The sequence below is a fragment of the Bradysia coprophila genome, assembly GCF_014529535.1.
Source record: "Bradysia coprophila strain Holo2 chromosome IV unlocalized genomic scaffold, BU_Bcop_v1 contig_84, whole genome shotgun sequence".
NCBI lineage: Eukaryota > Metazoa > Arthropoda > Insecta > Diptera > Sciaridae > Bradysia > Bradysia coprophila.
Window position 1 is genome coordinate 2,882,046 of NW_023503376.1, and position 17,587 is coordinate 2,899,632.

Genomic DNA, 17,587 nt, shown 5'->3' on the forward strand with positions numbered 1-17,587 from the left:
TAAACTTAATAATTTGTCTCTCAGGAAATAAAAGTCAAAAACGAAAATGTCGAACTTTCGATGTTAGAAAACCTCGACAGACACACCTTTTGGACCATCGGTTTCTTTGGCAGTTTTGTAGAGTTTTTAACGCTCTACATCCTGCTAGAACATTGTTTTCAGAAATACTCTCAACTTTCCGAGTTATGACCATTTGAAAGTTAAAGTCGTCCGGGGGGACTTCTTCCCGGGCACCTTCGGATCCATCAACCATATGCCTGGAATTAGTTTTCAATGATCTACGTTTTCCGCACACAGGCTATCGCGGCCCTTAAAATTCTAAAAATTCGATACGCCCTACTCTATGGCTAACAAGTCGCGAAAAGAATGTAGTAGAGTTTGATACATTTATTTTTAAAAGAGTGAAATTTTCTATGACAGCGTACACTGAACACTTTTACCACCTAAATAGCCTCAATTTATTTGCAAGAGAGAGTATTGAAGTTTCTGATTAATCACCTACCATCGGGGGCTCGTAACTCTGATATATAATAGAAGTTTCCTTGGAATCATAAAATATCGGGAATAGCAATTCCTCATCATTTTAGATAATAGTGAGGGGGGAAATTACGCAACCAAACTCTGTCCCACCTACTTCCATTGGCGAACTATTTCCTTCCATTGGCACACTATTTAACTGGCCACCAATAGTAAATAGCGCCTGTCACAGTATTTTCTCTAGTAGTTTCCCCTTATTGATTAATGTGTCACATACGGCTGTTTATTTGTTGTCGATAGCGACGACAAAAATAATGAGAATGAAAATAAAATGCATGTCAAGAAAATTGAAGTACAAGATTTGAAAAAGATTTGATAATATTTCTGGTCACATGCTTGCCGTCTATAACCGGTTAACAATTTTACGAATCATAATTCTCGGGTGTCACAGGGTGGTCGCACCGACACTGTTTCCATAGAGAAGATTATTAATCAGGAACCAATAGAAGACTGCTGAACAATTCAGTTATCTAGCATTAGTCCATTATTAACGGTAGCAGGTTACAAGGCGATGAGTCAGGTGAGTCATTGCGTTTCTTAAGGAAACGAATCGAATTTTCTTCTCTACGTTTCATAGCAGCAGATTTGATTTTTATTAATCTAATTTCATTTGTCAAATCCCAACTTCACCAACTTCTGAGCAAATTGTTTGCATAAAAATCTAGATCATCTGTTGTCAACAGAAACGATATAAATAAGCAATGAGCTATGGACGAGGTGGGCGTATTATAGTCAAATGTTTACAACTAATGAAGTACTAGATTTTTCATCAATTTGTTCATAATACTTTGATTGAAAAAAGTAGCAGATTCACAATAATTATACTTGTGATATGCCTGCCGTCTGTGAAATGTTGAAGTTCAGTTAAAAATTATTAAAAACATGCAATACAGAAGCATAGGCGATCTGAACGAACGATATGGACAGAAATTATATTTTTTCTAATTCTTTTTGAATCAATTTAGACGAGCAATCAACTCTGTTGAAACACTAAATTCGTGAGTGAATTGACTGCCAACGACTCATGATTTCGACTGAATCGATAATGATTAGACGTCCCAGTTGAAAGACTAAAAATGATTTAAATCTGAAATTAATTACTCTAATTGCCACTTGAAACAAAAATATAATAGCAGACAATGACGTCCTTACTTAGAATTATATACAAAATATAGTTGAATAGAAAAAGAGAAACTGAATACATAATGGCATGGAAATGACGAATTTTGAACCTAGAAATCCGAGTGCGGTAAGGATGTCCAATATTCTCTTTCCACTTATCGATGTAATATACAATTTCTCGTTGTTATATTGCTATATCAATTGAATTCTTTAAATTTTTCAATGCGAAACCTTGCTTCTCCTCTCTTTATACCCTACTCAGCACATCAATCGATGCTCATGTATTTGGCTGATATTTTTCATTTAAATAACCGAAAATTTTCTTGCTGTAACTTTGGAAATGAAAATCACCTTAATCAAACATCGACAGCACCGACAGTCACCATTGGCGTGCAAATTATCAACATCCACCAACTCTCTACCAAAACTAATTTCGGTTTTAACCATCACTTCTTACCAACAGAAACAAATACAACGGCAACGATGTACACGATATTTCGTGAAATTATCGCTAAAACCTCGACAATATTGCAGCCATTAGTGTACTTGGATAGGCCAGTTCTACGCAGGCGTATAATAAAACTGAGAAAATTAAATAAAAAAAGTAAAGTAAAACAGAAAACCGTCTCCCCACTATGTTTTATGTTCATATCGTGAATGTTTTTAGATGATGTAGGTTTTCGGCTGTCTTATACATAATGTTTCCAGACTGGAGCGGTGTTCATGATTTGCTGCATGTGAATGATATACACTGTCAGTAATATTTCACTCGGAGAGACTTTTTTTGCCGAGCACTTTTTACGTGTTCTGTTCTGTGTTGTGCAGAGCAATGTCCAACTATTAACAGTACATAGTTTTTGTAGGAAATTTAGCAACGATGTAGTAGGGTACCGATTCCGAAAAAAATGACATCGACATTCGTCATACTGCCGCGATGGGATCTGTACGTGTGTTTCGCACAAAATGAGAGTTTTGCGAAAGTCCAACTTGAACCACGTAATTTAGTTAAAAAATCCTTTTGCATTACAAAAGCGTAGCCAGATCCGGAGGTTAGATAAGGGATTTGCCAACAAAAAACGTGAGAGAAACTGACTTTAGTTGCTTCTGGTCGTACCCACTTTACCTTTCAATCCTCCTATTTAATCTATTCCTTCTTTTGTTTCAAGTGTCTTATGTCAAATCTTTTACTTCTTTAGTTTTGATGTAAATTTTGTTATATAAGAGATCGGCCGGAGTTCATTGCTTAATTATGTCATTGTTGTCGATAACAGATGACAAGCGTAGAAAACACATTTTGCTCTGAACTAGAAGTTGCCACAATTTCTGATTGAAGTCATGAACTCGCTATGTCTTAGTTTACCAAGTCCATACAAACTGCAACAAAGCAAACCATCTGATAAAGTAAATCAAGTACATAAACGCTTTCATAGATATAGCGGGCGTAGGAAACGAAATATAAATCAAAATCGTATACAAATGGAATATGTGTCTGTGCTATACAGTGTTTATACAGCTCACAATGCTACAAGTTCAAAGGTTTTTTTTTTGCAGAATTTATTTTTGGAATTTCGTCTATTCAATTTAATTCAGATGCAAATGATTTACCTATTTACCTACAAAGCTCCAATGTCGATCCGTGCATAATGCCGAAATGTGTAAGTGAAAATGTAACAGTTAAAAATATGGGATAAGTGTGGACGACTATTTGCGCGCTTAGTTGGATTTCGTGTGATACAAATTTTACAATGTCATGTCGCGACAATTTAATGTTGTTACAGTCGCCAGACATGTGAACAGGATCATTTAATGAACAGTTATCGAATCTACTACTTGACTTGCTATATGAGATAACGTTAGCTATGGATCAATATTCATTTTTGTCGATGTTGCTGATAACAGATGATATAGACCTTTTAAGTTGAAAAAAAGACTAGATGGTCTGGAGGGATGAATTGACATTTGACAGCTGTGATCGGTTCGCTTTTGGTCACTATTGTTCACGTTTCACTTTTATTCAACGAAAGTGAACACAATCAATGAAAAGCGAACCGATCGCAGCTGTCAGCTGTCAAGTCATCCCTCCAGACCATCTAGTCTTTTTATCAACTTAAAAGGTCGATAGGCACCCGTTAACAGTTCCATTAGAGCTACCGCTGCATAAGTAATCCAGTTGCGAAATAGTTATTTATCTAGCAAGGTAGGTTAGGTATGAAGGTATTTTCTCGAACTACATGCCGATTTTCTCATCAAACACATGCATGAAAAGGCGAAGATTATGGCCCGGGATTGCAAAAAGTCATTTAAGGAAAGTTACTGATCCAGTTCAACTTGGAATGAAAAGTGTAAAATTGGTAGCTCCGTCCTAATTTTTATTTCTCAAATGAAGACATTTATGTAATCCGTAAAACGTTTACGTATGCAACTCGCTGATAAATAACTATTCGATTACACAACTAGTAACGAAAATTTTAAGTCACTGTGAGGTGTTCGTCCATCCGAGGCGAAGCCGATGTCAATAACAACAAGAAAAGGTGACTTCTTTGATTGTTGTCCTGAGTATACTCATATAAATGACCTACAAAAAAAACTTTACAATCACTCTGCACCGAGATTCGTACATCAATTTATGCAACAGAGGCATCAAAATTTCGCAGTTTTCGAACATTATGACGCTGAGTTGCATAAAATATGTGAAAATCACTTTCTCTGCAGATCATCTTCAAGGACGTTTGAAATACCATCCACGTTAGGAAATGTCATCCACGTCAAAACAAATTCAAACAAATGAATGAACGAAACATTTAACGAAACTTAAGTGAGGTTATGTCTGAAAGTAACGTAACTTGAAGATTATCTATAAGTTTTAATTAGGGATGGGAGGCGTTCAAAATTATCGATAATATCAATCGAAAGAAATTATCGATAATCGATTAATCATATCGTTATCGATAATTTAATGATTATCGATAATTATCAAAATATCGAAATTCGATAATTATCAAAATATCGATATTTTGATATTTATCTGAAAATTCATGATAATATACCGATATATCGGAATATATCGATAAATATCGGATTTTCGGACCGAAATATCGATATATCGAATTGTCGATATCTTGATAATTATCAAAATATCAATAATTATCGATTATCGATATTTTTTTGATAATTTTCGATAAAAAAAGTCGATAATTATCGATTATCGATAATTGATAATTATCGATAATCATTTTCATTATCGCCCATGCCTAGTTTTAATGTTGCATTCATCGTTTTTTATTAGATTTTCGAAAGATTTTCCTCTACTCCTTAATTCATTTATTTATTTCCCCATTAGTAAATTTTGATACAAACAATTCGAAGGAGCCTTCAACATCGTGTTTGAACGTAAAAAATAGCAATATTTCATTAGTAAATTGATAATGGCAAAGACCCAAAGACAAACCATTGGAAAGGAACGAAATTCATTTTAATCGAAAATGAGAAATTAATTTCATTAACCGAATGTTTAGGGAATTTTACACCGGATTTATTTACGCCCAATAATCGTTTCGAGCACGTAATATTACGATCAGTAAATTATATACATCGAACTTATATACCGACGACGACGACTCCCTAACATCATTTAATGTCCGTGAATTATAAATTTATTATAATCGCTTAGCACGACAACGGGATAATTTGAACTGGTGGAAGATTATATTTCATCTTGCGTATACATCCTTGTGCGTGAATGAAAAATGTATGCTATAAATCAAAGGCTTATTTCACTCGGATTTGTTGAATATGCTGAAATTTAGAAAGCTGGGTAGATTGTATACAATATGCACACAGCTTACACTAAAAAATGTCGCTACGCGAACAGGATTCTTTCGGAAACGGGGAGTTATCAGTTATCAAGAACGTGGACTAAATTAGTCGATAAGCTCAAAATGACATTGACTTACATAAAACAAAGAACGTTAAAACTAATCGTAAAATTTTCACTCTATTTTTAACCGGACTGTCGCTAACAAACAGCATAAGCAACCTAAACTCATTTCTGGTATAAATAACCATTTTTGCGAATAATCATTTTAAATTGTTATTTGCGGTTATTTGAACAGAAAAGCTTTAAACACTATTTTGGTATGTCAAAAGCGTTATACCAGGAGTGAATAAAGCTTAAAATCGATGTGACTGGTACCCAGAACTAGGAATGGTTCATTTTAAATTCATTTAGCGGCCTGATACTAGATTTCACAATTTTTTTGGAAAAATTGTTACCAAATGACATCTAATCTTTTATGTTTTGCAACGGTCTTCAACTTTAACACAAATACCAACTTGACAAAAATAACATCATTTGATAACCATTGAAAGGTGGTTAAGGTTTGAAGGTGTGGTAGGAGCTTTTAAAGCTTCGAAAGCTTTTGGTAAATGCTGCAGCTAGGACACCAACATCGAATAGACAGTTCATAATAGAATTGTGAAATTTGGACCAGTGATACAGCTTGTCATTCGTTCTGCGGTCATCTAATCATGGCCCTACGTTAGTGAAGTGCCGTGACGCAAGTCCGTTCACACTTAAAAATTTGACAAAAAAAAATTCCGCAGGACTTTTACACGAACTTTTTGACTTTTCCCCCTTTGCTCCTACTACCCAAAGTATTTTATTCGTAATCTGGGCGTCCATACGAGTTCAACGAGCTATCACACGCCTCATAAGGTTAAAATTTGGCCGAGATATTAAATTTCAAAACTTGGAAATTTGCAGAAATTTGTATGAAGAAATTCATTTTCATACATTTTGAAATCGATGAATTTTACCAACCTTTGTCACTCTGTCACTTTGTCAATCTGTTAACCGAAACTTTTGAATTTACCGGCGGATTTGGCTGAAATTTTCAGGGTATGTTAAGGACGTAATTCTAAGAAACTAATTTGAAGGAATTTTTATAAAAGCTTATAATTTCGTAGTTATGTGCGTGTTAAACTATTGAGCTATGGAACCTATAACTCGGAAAATATGGCAGATAGAAAGTTCGTTTAAAAGACAAATTTATAGAGTTTCAGATTTCATTCGACACGTGTTTCATGGTTTTCCTAAAAAGTCGTCTATTTGGGAGCTATGAGCGTTTTAAGTGCGAGCTATGTCAGCCATAACTCGGAAAATACTGCGGATAGAAAGCTCGTTTAAAAGACAAATTTATAGAGTTTCAGATTTCATTCGACACGTGTTTCATGGTTTTCCTAAAAAGTCGTCTATTTGGGAGCTATGAGCGTTTTAAGTGCGAGCTATGTCAGCCATAACTCGGAAAATACGGCAGGTGGAAACTTAGTGTAAAAGACAAAGTTATAGAGTTTTAGATTCTAGTCGATGCGTCTTTCATGGTTTCCCTAAAAAGTCGCTTATTTTGGAGATATGGGCGTTTTAAGTGCGAGCTATGTCAGCCATAACTCGGAAAATACTGCAGATAGAAAGTTCGTTTAAAAGACAAATTTATAGAGTTTCACATTCTATTCGACACGTGTTTCATGGTTTCCCTAAAAAGTCGCTTATTTGGGAGCTATGAGCGTTTTAAGCGCGTCAAATTTTCGATTTTCGTCAAATTTTCGATATTCGTCAATTTTTCGATTTTAGTCAAATTTTCCATTTTTATCAAAGTTTTGATTTTCGTCAAATTTTCGAATTCCGTCAAATTCTCGAATTTCGTCAAATTTTTTATTTTCGTCAAATTTTCGATTTTCTTCAAATGAAAGCTGGAAGATTCAGATGAAAGAGAAAGTTATACAGTTTTGTAAGACGAATATTTTCGTTAAAACGAAATGATTGTCTATTATCTGCGACCAAATTCTAAAAAATAACAACTTACAAAAGAGCTGATATCGCCCAAAACCACTTACAGTGGAGGTGTGACGCAAGTCCTGTTATCCACTTACAAAAGAACTGATATCGGTGTAGGTGACGCTTACAGATTCGACACGCAAAAAGATATGCGTCACAAATGGCAGCTGATGAGGAAAGATCGCGAAAGTTTTATCAACAAAAATCTTACCAGAAAAATTTTAGGAAGAAAATTATAATAAAAAAGTTTGCGTCACAAGTGGCAGATGTTGAGGAAGGAAAATTTTTATAATTGTGAAATATATTCCTTTAAAGAATGGAATTCAAACGGAAGAAAGCCGAATCATCTGCCACTTTTTGACGCAAACTTTTTTATTATAATTTTCTTCCTAAAATTTTTCTGGTAAATTTTTGTTGATAAAACTTTCGCGTACTTTCCTCATCAGCTGCCATTTGTGACGCATATCTTTTTGCGTGTCGAATCTGTAAGCGTCGCCACAGTGTTCTAAAACGTTACTAACTCATTCATAAATCTATTTTTGACATCAGTACGTCACTTTGCGACCCCTTTATGTACCGAATTACCCTACAGTAACAGTAGACTTTCGAAAAACCAAGAAAAATTTTTTCTCGGTTTTTTGGGTTTTGGAGCCCATTTTCCCCTTGAGGGGTTTGTAAATTTTCCTTGTTAAATATAAAAATCCTAAGGACGTTGCAATTTGCATTGAGACACCTCAAGCATACACCTTATGGTATTGTCTATGTCAAGTTTGTTTAAATGTTTGATGCTTAAATTTAAGTAAGAAACAACTCTGAAAATCATGTGTCATTTATTGTATTTATCATGTGATTGTATTGTTCATTTTCATGATTTTTTTTTGTCTATTTAAGGATTGATGAAAACGAGGGGTGACGCACTCGGGATATAAATTAGGTTATTGTTTTTTAATAAATTATGTTTTTTCAACTTATGCTATTTGGATTTTCTCATTAAGCTAAAGTGGAACTCTACGAGCATAATGTACGGCATTGATGCTAATTTTTAAAAGCGAAAAATAGGGTACGAAAAAGGAAACATTTAGAAACACAAGAAGGGCAACATACTTAAGTGAATAAAATTGCGACATCGATAAATCTTGCAACTTTATAGTTCCAGGTTGGGGGGTAACAGTGGCCTATGAGCACTAGGACATCTAGTGACTTCAAACTTGTTAAAAAGCCACATGTAAGCCGATAAGGTGGCCGAAAACGTATGAAATGTCTAGTGTCCCGTACAAAGAAGAAGTAGGGACGTCAGGACTAGACATATATCAGTCTTGCAGCTATATTATGAAAACTACAGCTATATTATAAGTTACCCAGCCTTTATCGAAATCCACGAATTTTCCTTCTGAACGAAGACAATAATTTTCCGATGAGAAATTTTGTCGCCACAAAAATGATTTCGAAACTGATTGAAGAAAGTGGTATGTCGACTGTGTATTTCAGTAATTTAAACAGTGAAATTCTTAACCAAATTGTGCAGTCGCTTGTGACGCAATTTTTTTCTAAAATTTTCTATCTTAAATTTTTTGGTTCAATTTTTTGTTGATAACACTTTTGCGTTGGGGCACAAAATGCGTCACCATCAGCGATATCAGTTATTTTGTAAGTAGAAACAAGGACTTGCGTCACACTTTCACCCTTTAGGGTTTTTTGGCGGATTTCACAATTTATTTCGAAAAATTGTTTCCAAATGCCATCTAAACTTTTATGCTTTGCAACGGTCTTCAACTTTAACACAAATACCAACTTGAAAAAAATGAAATAATTTAATAACAATTGAAAAATTGTTAAGGGTTGAAGGTGCGGAAAGAGCTTTTAAAACTTCGAAAGCTTTTGGGAAATGCTGCAGCTAAGACATCAACATCTAACAGATATTGGTGTCTTAGCTGCAGCATTTACCAAAAGCTTTCGAAGCTTTCAGTGTTTTATTCATTTTATCAGGAAAAAGTGTAATAGATAAAGAACGGCATGCGGTTGAAAACAGAATTTTCAGTGTAACTCTGGTTTGTATGGAATGTTTGCTTTCACGAAACTTATACAGAGACTTTCTTTCGAAGAATCGATACTGATCTATCTGTGTCTTAAGTGTATCCCACTCCCACATGCGGATATGTTCAATCGATGACTTTGTGAAGAAACGAAGTTCCATGCAGGAACTCAACATACTCACCGTTTCTTCTGTAATTCGTCATTAGTACATTTCGCAAGAGGGAATTTCTTCTTACAACTTTTAAAAATGTAAAGTTATACGGCCGGCGTGAAGAAACGACGGCTTCGAGATGAAACTTTCATAAGGCACTCGCCGCTTCATGAAACGTCCTCATATATCCAGGATCACACTGTTTCTTCCAAAAGTCGCCGAGATAAACGTAGACAATTCGAGAATCATTCAAGCCTATTGAAGCTACTAAAATTCGAACAGTTCAGTGAATATTTCAAACGGGATTCTATTTCGAAGTTTTCCACAGAAAACTCGATCCCTTTCATTTACAATGTTAAACTTTGATTCATGTGACAAGTGTATACCCATCTCTTAAGTGTCTCTTCCACCATGAAAACCAGATGATAAATTCAAAGTTCCAATAGAAACGAGCCATCAGAACAGTCGGAGCGTTTGCTGCGACTGAGCCCCGTACAAACCCGTATATCTATTGCGTACGTGACCCTAGTGCGTCTGTCACCCTACTTTGACCGTAAGCCTATTGCGCCGGTTAATGTAGTTAAAGTAAAATTATTATGTAATATGTACATCTTACAAATTGCGCATAGCGCAATTACGAAGCCCCGTACGACGTTCCTTTCAAATGAAACAAAAATTTCAAATCGCCCTAAAATTTTAATTTATTGAGTATAAATACACATAGGGCCCTAGTACCGGCCTTAGTCCGAGGACCCAAATTTAATTTTTTTTTCAACTTCATTCTATTCGGCCTTCGATTACCTTCTAAATTAAACAAAAATTACGACAAACGGATGAAATTTACGCGAGTTGTATGTAAAATACACATAGGGCCCTAGTACCGGCCTTAGGCCAAGGACCCAAATTTAATTTTTTTTCAACAACATTCTATTCGGCCTTCGATTACCTTCCAAATCAAACGAAAATTACGAAAAACGAATGAAATTTACTCGAGTTATATGTAAAATACACCTAGGGCCCTAGTTGCATTTCACTTCTAAGGCCCTAACTCACGGTCCACTCACCCGATTTCAAATTTTTTCCTGGATTGGTATTGACAATACCTATCATTTGCCATGTCATTTACATTTCCATCGTTTATTTTGCCATAAATATCACCAAAAGACCTTAAATATGCCGACCCGAATATGCCCATCTTTGAACTTAGCCTCACTATTTCGACTATCTTTCAGGGAAAAAAAATTTGAAATCGGATTCGATTTACTCAAGATATCGACGTGACGGACAGACGGACAGACAAAATTTTTATTGCGGATTCGTCACCTATGAACATAGGCAAACACTTTGCCCTTACCGTCTGCTTCGAATTCCATCAATTACACACGGCATCGTAATCCTATAAGCCCCTTTGTACTTCGTACGGGGCTAAAAAGTAAAACAATATCGAAGCATACACCTCCCGACACTTAGCGGGCTCCGCTAACCCTTATAAACTTGTGAACAAATTTTCAAAACTACCAATATCCACATTGACAATTGTGCCACCTATAAACCTTACTGCGTACTCTGGCAATGCGATAGACAAACAGCAGGTGGCGCTTCATACGCAAACGAACCATCAGAAGACATTTTGTTTTTTCGAAATCAAAATTTTTGCTCCTGACCATTTTATTTTATTTCGTTTCGTAGAGTGGCCAAAACGTATTAATTGGCAAAATAAGGTTTTACCTGTGATTTTACATTAGAAATAATTGTTTGTGTGGTTAAACGATTCCGTGCATTCATTTAAATAAATAAACAAAAATAAAAAGAATTCCAAAGGTAAGCATCAAAGTGCAAAAAAATTTTCCCGTACAGTTTTGTGTGTATCTCACAACATTTTTTGCGTTTGATTATTTTTCTATTTGTATGGTGTGTTTGGCTGAATGATTCTGAAAACGAAACGAACCGCAAAATGTTTCCAAATTTCTTCATTTTTACTTATCTTTGTTATCGGTTAAAGCGATACAACAAATTGATAAATTCAGTGAGGTGATCTTGAAAATCGCGCGATTCCCTCTGTAAACTTGATTTCATAGTCGGATATTTTTCTCTCTCTGTAATCGGCGTTCATTCCGATAAATATGTGTATAAATACGGACATGATGTATACACACATTAGGTCATTATTTTATTATGCAGCTCCGATTAACGGTTCATTACATCTATTCAACTTTGTTTGTATATTGATATGATTTTTGGACGTCAATTCAATATGAAAACAATATCAATATGTGTCGGAATTGTCGTTCTAGTCCCGTAACAATGTGAAATGATTTAGAGTTTGAATGGAAACTTGGCGCTTTTGTTCTGGCTTTTTGATATCAAAGTTCTTGATTTAAGAAATAAATTGTCGATGCTCATTGCATTTTGTACCACTTTACCATAAAAATTGTCGTAAAATGCCATCGATTTTAGGCAATTGCCGAAGACAATTAAAAGTTACTATAACAGAAAATCGTTGTTGCCGAAAACTATAACATTCAGAAAATTAAAAAACGATTCGATGTTTTTGAACGACATTCAACAGGGCTGACAAAAATCAAAAATGTTCTAAGCAGCAACAACAAAAATTGTTCTAAGTTACACCCCTGTGTTGCAACCGGCATGTTACAGAGTCAGAGAGTATTAACAATTGGTTGGATGAGTGGCCAAATATGAGAAGAAAATCAAAGAAATTGGTTTTCTAATCGTCGCAGACATTTTAACTGTCAGATTACTCATAATTGGCCCATATTTACCTAAACATTTTTACGTTCTAACTGCAATGAGACGCTCTTATTGACGCTCTTATTACAAAATGTTAACTCATTAAAGTGTTAAATTCTATTCAAGCGAAAACGTGCTAAAACAGACAGGTAGAAACCAACGAAACCTCTGCCACTAATGGACGGGTTTGAGTTTTCTTTTTGTTTTAAAAAGAATAAAAACCCTAACAAATGGAACCGTCCATTACTCATGCCATGTAATCCTTTATTTTTACCTGACTCTCATTAACACGACAAATTGCGGTCTCTGTCACCTGTTCGTAGTTTTAAAATTTAATATTTTCGGTCAAATCATCGTCACCATGAATTGTCTTTTGGAAGCGGTTCTAACTGATACGAAAGCAACACTTTTATCTGGTTAAAATTTCGGTAATGAGACCAAATCTTAGCAGAACAAACTGATAAGCGTACGAGTTCGTCGACAAATGATCCGCATTCTTGTTTACAGTCAAATAGTAGGAGTGTGTGTTTGTGGCGAAACACTGATATAATAACCAGCACTGCACACACAGTATATATACGATTGCTTATCTCGTTTGCTTTATTAATCTTTGTTGAATTGACAAAATTTTTCAATTTTACACTAATCGCGTTCGACGACAGACATTGTAATGTTTTTATGGTTTTTTGCTTCTTTTTGAAATTTTGTTATGTAAACAAAAACAGAAGCACAAATAAAGCTGATAATGGGGTGTGGGTCTAGGCCGTTGTTACTTCATTCAGTATATAATGAATGCGCTACTAGCCAGTCAGTACCTACTACACTTTAGCTGATAATAATCGAAATTGGGAGCTGATCGTATCCGACCGTTTATTGACTTTGGGTTGACAAACAAAATGATAAACAAAATTGAGAGAGAAATGGCGTGTTTTAGGATGCGGGAGCTGTTGTCTGGCAGAGGTTGCACGTCTGTCAGTTTCATGAATATAACGACAAAAATGTCAAGTTTTTTTAAGAGTCAATTCGCCAAAACTTCGAATAGCCGGGATTCAAGGCGACGGCGATTCAAACGAGATATGACTCAAATGAATCGTCGTTCAATTCTGACAATATCGTGGAACAAGTTTTTTCCCGAAAAATTTTTGTTGGGCTGTCATGGCCGAAAATCGTTTTTTATCAATAGATAATTGTCAATGTCGTTTGAGATGTCAAATGAGCTGTCATTTTCACAAAGCTAACCAAAATGTTACAAAAATTTATATGGAGCTGTCATTGTTTGAGGTTAGCTTTGTGAAATTGACAACTCATTTGACACTATTTTGAGAGAAGAACAGTTATTTGACATCTATTACTCCAACATGCGAGATGTGAATAATGTCAAATTGTGTTCGTTTATGAAGGTCGAAGAGCTGAATATTATTGACCAACAAACGCCGATATTCAGCCCACCCAGCCGTCACATCAAGTGAAAAACCTCGAAAAATCCGAAATTTTTGAAGAAATCGTGGCGGTTGGGAAAGTTAGTAGCAGCAAGCTCTAACCCGGAGTTTCAACGTTACGTTCAGAGTAACGACTCCTATCGACCCGATAGTAACGAATCTTTGGAAGCTGCAAATTGTCGAAAGTTGCTAACTGTTTATATTGAAGACTTTTCAACTGTTTTAACGCGAAGCCCGATTAGCCCGAAAGTTATAGAAGCTAGAAATGAGCGGACTGACGTTTTTCGAAAATCAATCCGATTCCAACCAGAATTAAATTTTTGAATCCCGAAACCCAAAAACCGAAGGAAACTGATACCCGATCTGGCCCGAACCCAACCGTAATTAAACTTTTAAGACCCGAAGCTCTAGAACTTCTTTTGACTGACTGTAAATTAGCGGAGTTCGGATAACCTGATCATCTCATCAATAGAAGTCCGCAATAGCCTAGAGCCCCAAACACACTTAGCGAAACAATTGAATGTTTAACTATTGTTCTTTTCACATTTTAGATGGCTCTCAATGTTGCTTTGCCTTTATCTGGTCTATCAGAACTAATGTACGATCGTTGTGCCCTGCTATCGCCGATAGGGCAAGACTTTGAAGATAATTTGGAATTATTGGTGACACCATACGGAAGCAGTGAATCAAGTGAATCCGGAATCGGATCCAACGAAAGCAAGGTGGGTAGATTAATAAATAAAAAAAATGTGCGGTCACTGTGACGTTGGGTGACGCTTGTTCAGGTGGAGATGGATGAACATTCCATTTCTGCGTTTAGTACAACCGGCTAATAAAAATGTTTCTGTGCTTTCAGAACACAAAATCAGTGTCCGAAGATGATGAAACACCATCGACTCCGTCCGCTTCACCACCATCGTCGCCAGCATCGCCAATGTTGGAAAAAGAATTGACTGCCGAAACTCCAGCTGCTGTCGACGAGATGGTCGAGGTAAAAATTGGATATGCAGGCCGTGACATACTCGATCTCGCCAAAAATCTCACGGACAGTTCATGGAAATTCCAGTACGCCGATTTGCCGAACAACAATGTGACGATGTTCATGCAGAATCGATCGCAGTACCATCGTCTCGGAGCCGATGGACTCAATTGCGAATATGACTTAGCTACATGCGCCGAATGTACCTTTCAATTTCCAGTTATGTCGAACGACAAAGCTCAACCGAAAATGCCTTCCATCAAGATGTACAAACACTTCTAAAGTAAGTAAATGCGTGGACGGAACTATTTATAATAACGAAAATGAGATGGGGAGAGAAGGAGAAGAAGAAGAAGCAGAAAAAATATATCAAAAAAAATTCAGAGGCAGTAGGAGGAGGAGGAGGAGGAGAAGAAGAAGAAGCGATAAATTTTGACGAAATGAATCATTGGACGAGATTTGTGTTCCTGGAAAAAAATTATTTTTTTAAAAAAATTATTACAAATTTTAGAGAGGAGAGAGAGAGAGAGAAATTATTTCCACCTTCCATCATGTATCTGAAGTAGGGGAGCCTGTTTATTTGTTTTTTTTTTTTTTTTCGGTGGTTAGTCATTGCTCAAATAATTGTTAACGCGAGATTTATACCTTTTGTGGTTCAATTTAGGTTTCAAAAATTTGTGTTTTTATGATTTTTCGCAAATGTGTTTATATCACCGAATGTCTCAGGTGACAAATTATTTTTGTTCAAATCTACATAGATTGATAGAATCGACGAAAAAGTATGCAAAAACGAAATTACAATCAAATTAGTATAAACGAGAAATGAAATTTTTCGATCTTTTTCCGACTAACCGTTTCCATTTAATTTAACGAAACGTGATTCACGTGAAACAAATCTAAAAATGAAAAGAAAAATATATATTTTTACATATCGGACAATCAAATAAAAACTTTTGCCTGACAAATCGTATTGAACATTCAACTGCTTAGTATAATGTAGTAAAACGTACAGTGAACCGTCCTAGATCCATTGGAAGATCCATAAATCCCATCACATGACAGATTCAAATTTCATAAATTTGATCAGAAAAATACATTTTTTTATCGACTGAAATGTGGATGGTGAATCAGCAATCGTTAGTTTATGGATGTTCCATACTTTCACAACCGACACACCAACACATTACAGAGAATAGGGGGAAAGGGGAAATCGAATCGGTTTCAATTCAGAGTGTCTAAGCTATCGGTTTTTGCGACGAGAAAATTCATACCGGTAGCCTGGACCGACCTGGCACTCGAAAGTCCAAAAATTAAAATTTTTCATACAAAAATCCGAAAGGCCCATCGAGAACAGGGCCTATTTTTGGAATTTTTTTTGGAATTTTTTTCCAAAATTTCCAAAAAATTTCCAAAAATTTCCAAAAACTGCGAACGTCCAAAAGCCGAATTTTTCCATAATTTCGAACTGTTTCGGCAACTGCTGAATCAGCCTTGCGTTTTAACTGACTCTCGATTATTTCTTGACACTATCAGGTTTTTTTTGTTGAAATTGAAATTGATCTCTCGATCAATCGCCAGAATTTTACAGTCAGGTCAGTCAGGGCCTGTCGAGAGCCCGCTTGCATATCAGTTACTTATCAGACCACATGGTGTTTGAAACTTATGTCACTAACTCAGACGGACAATATTTGATGGGGGAAACCATAGACATTTAATGTCTATTAGACAAGGTGCCATTTGATTGGATGATCTTGCATACTGAATAGATCAAATATTCGAATTTTCCACTTATCAGGTACGACAGTCTTTCGAATAAAATTATTTTAAATTTCTTACTGTATGTGGATATCAGACCACTAGTCTGACAATAAATTGGTCTCTCCTAAGTTGACTCAGATATAATGAGGGATTCTTTTGAATTTCGACTGACCGAAATCGGCGCTATTTTTTCCGGGACTTTTTTTATATATGTCTAGTTAGGCCTTGGTGCCTAGGCCCCAAAGCCAGTCTCAGACATTTTTGATCTTCCATACCTGGCTGGTCGTAAGTGGCCAAAAGTCGAAAAATGAGGTTTCGTAGTTCGGATTTCATTTCCGTATAGTGGCGAGGACAAGGGCGTGTATGGGTTCGTTGGAAAGCTGAGGTCAAGTACTCCTGGGGCAAATATTAACTTCATAAAATTTGATGATAATCGGCCGAAAATATGACTTCTGGAAAATTTCTCAAAATCAATGGAACCTCCGTGAACTTTGATGAGAGCTGTGACCTCACTAATGCAATTATTTGATTAAATTATTACTTATTATGAATGTGGAGGACCTCAGCTTTACAGCGATATCCATATTTAGTAGTTTGGTACGTGACTACGTAACAGATGAAAACTGTGTGTTACACTCCGCCAAACTACTAAATATGCGTATCGCTGTAAAGCTGAGGTCCTCCACATTCATAATAAGTAATAATTTAATCAAATAATTGCATTAGTGAGGTCGCAGCACTCATCAAAGTTCACCGAGGTTACATCGATTTTCAGAAATTTTCCGGAAGTCATATTTTCGGCCGTTTATCATCAAATTCTGTGAAGTTATTATTTGCCCCAGGAGTACTCGACCTCAGCTTTCCAACGAACCCATACACGCCCGTGTCCTCGCCACCATACTGAAATGAAATCCGAACTACGAAACCTCATTTTTCGACTTTTGGCCACTTACAACCAGCCAGGTATGGAAGATCAAAAATGTCTG

General features: G+C 35.9%; 1 protein-coding gene across 1 annotated transcript; it reads left to right on the forward strand.

Annotated features, from left to right (window-relative positions):
• Positions 1 to 11,284: 11,284 nt before the first annotated feature.
• Positions 11,285 to 15,615, forward strand: LOC119072866. The gene is made up of 3 exons (XM_037178173.1): positions 11,285 to 11,498; positions 14,416 to 14,586; positions 14,721 to 15,615. The coding sequence occupies exons 2-3, from the start codon at positions 14,416 to 14,418 to the stop codon at positions 15,123 to 15,125; spliced, it is 576 nt and encodes a 191-aa protein (XP_037034068.1). The 5' UTR covers positions 11,285 to 11,498; the 3' UTR covers positions 15,126 to 15,615.
• Positions 15,616 to 17,587: the final 1,972 nt, after the last annotated feature.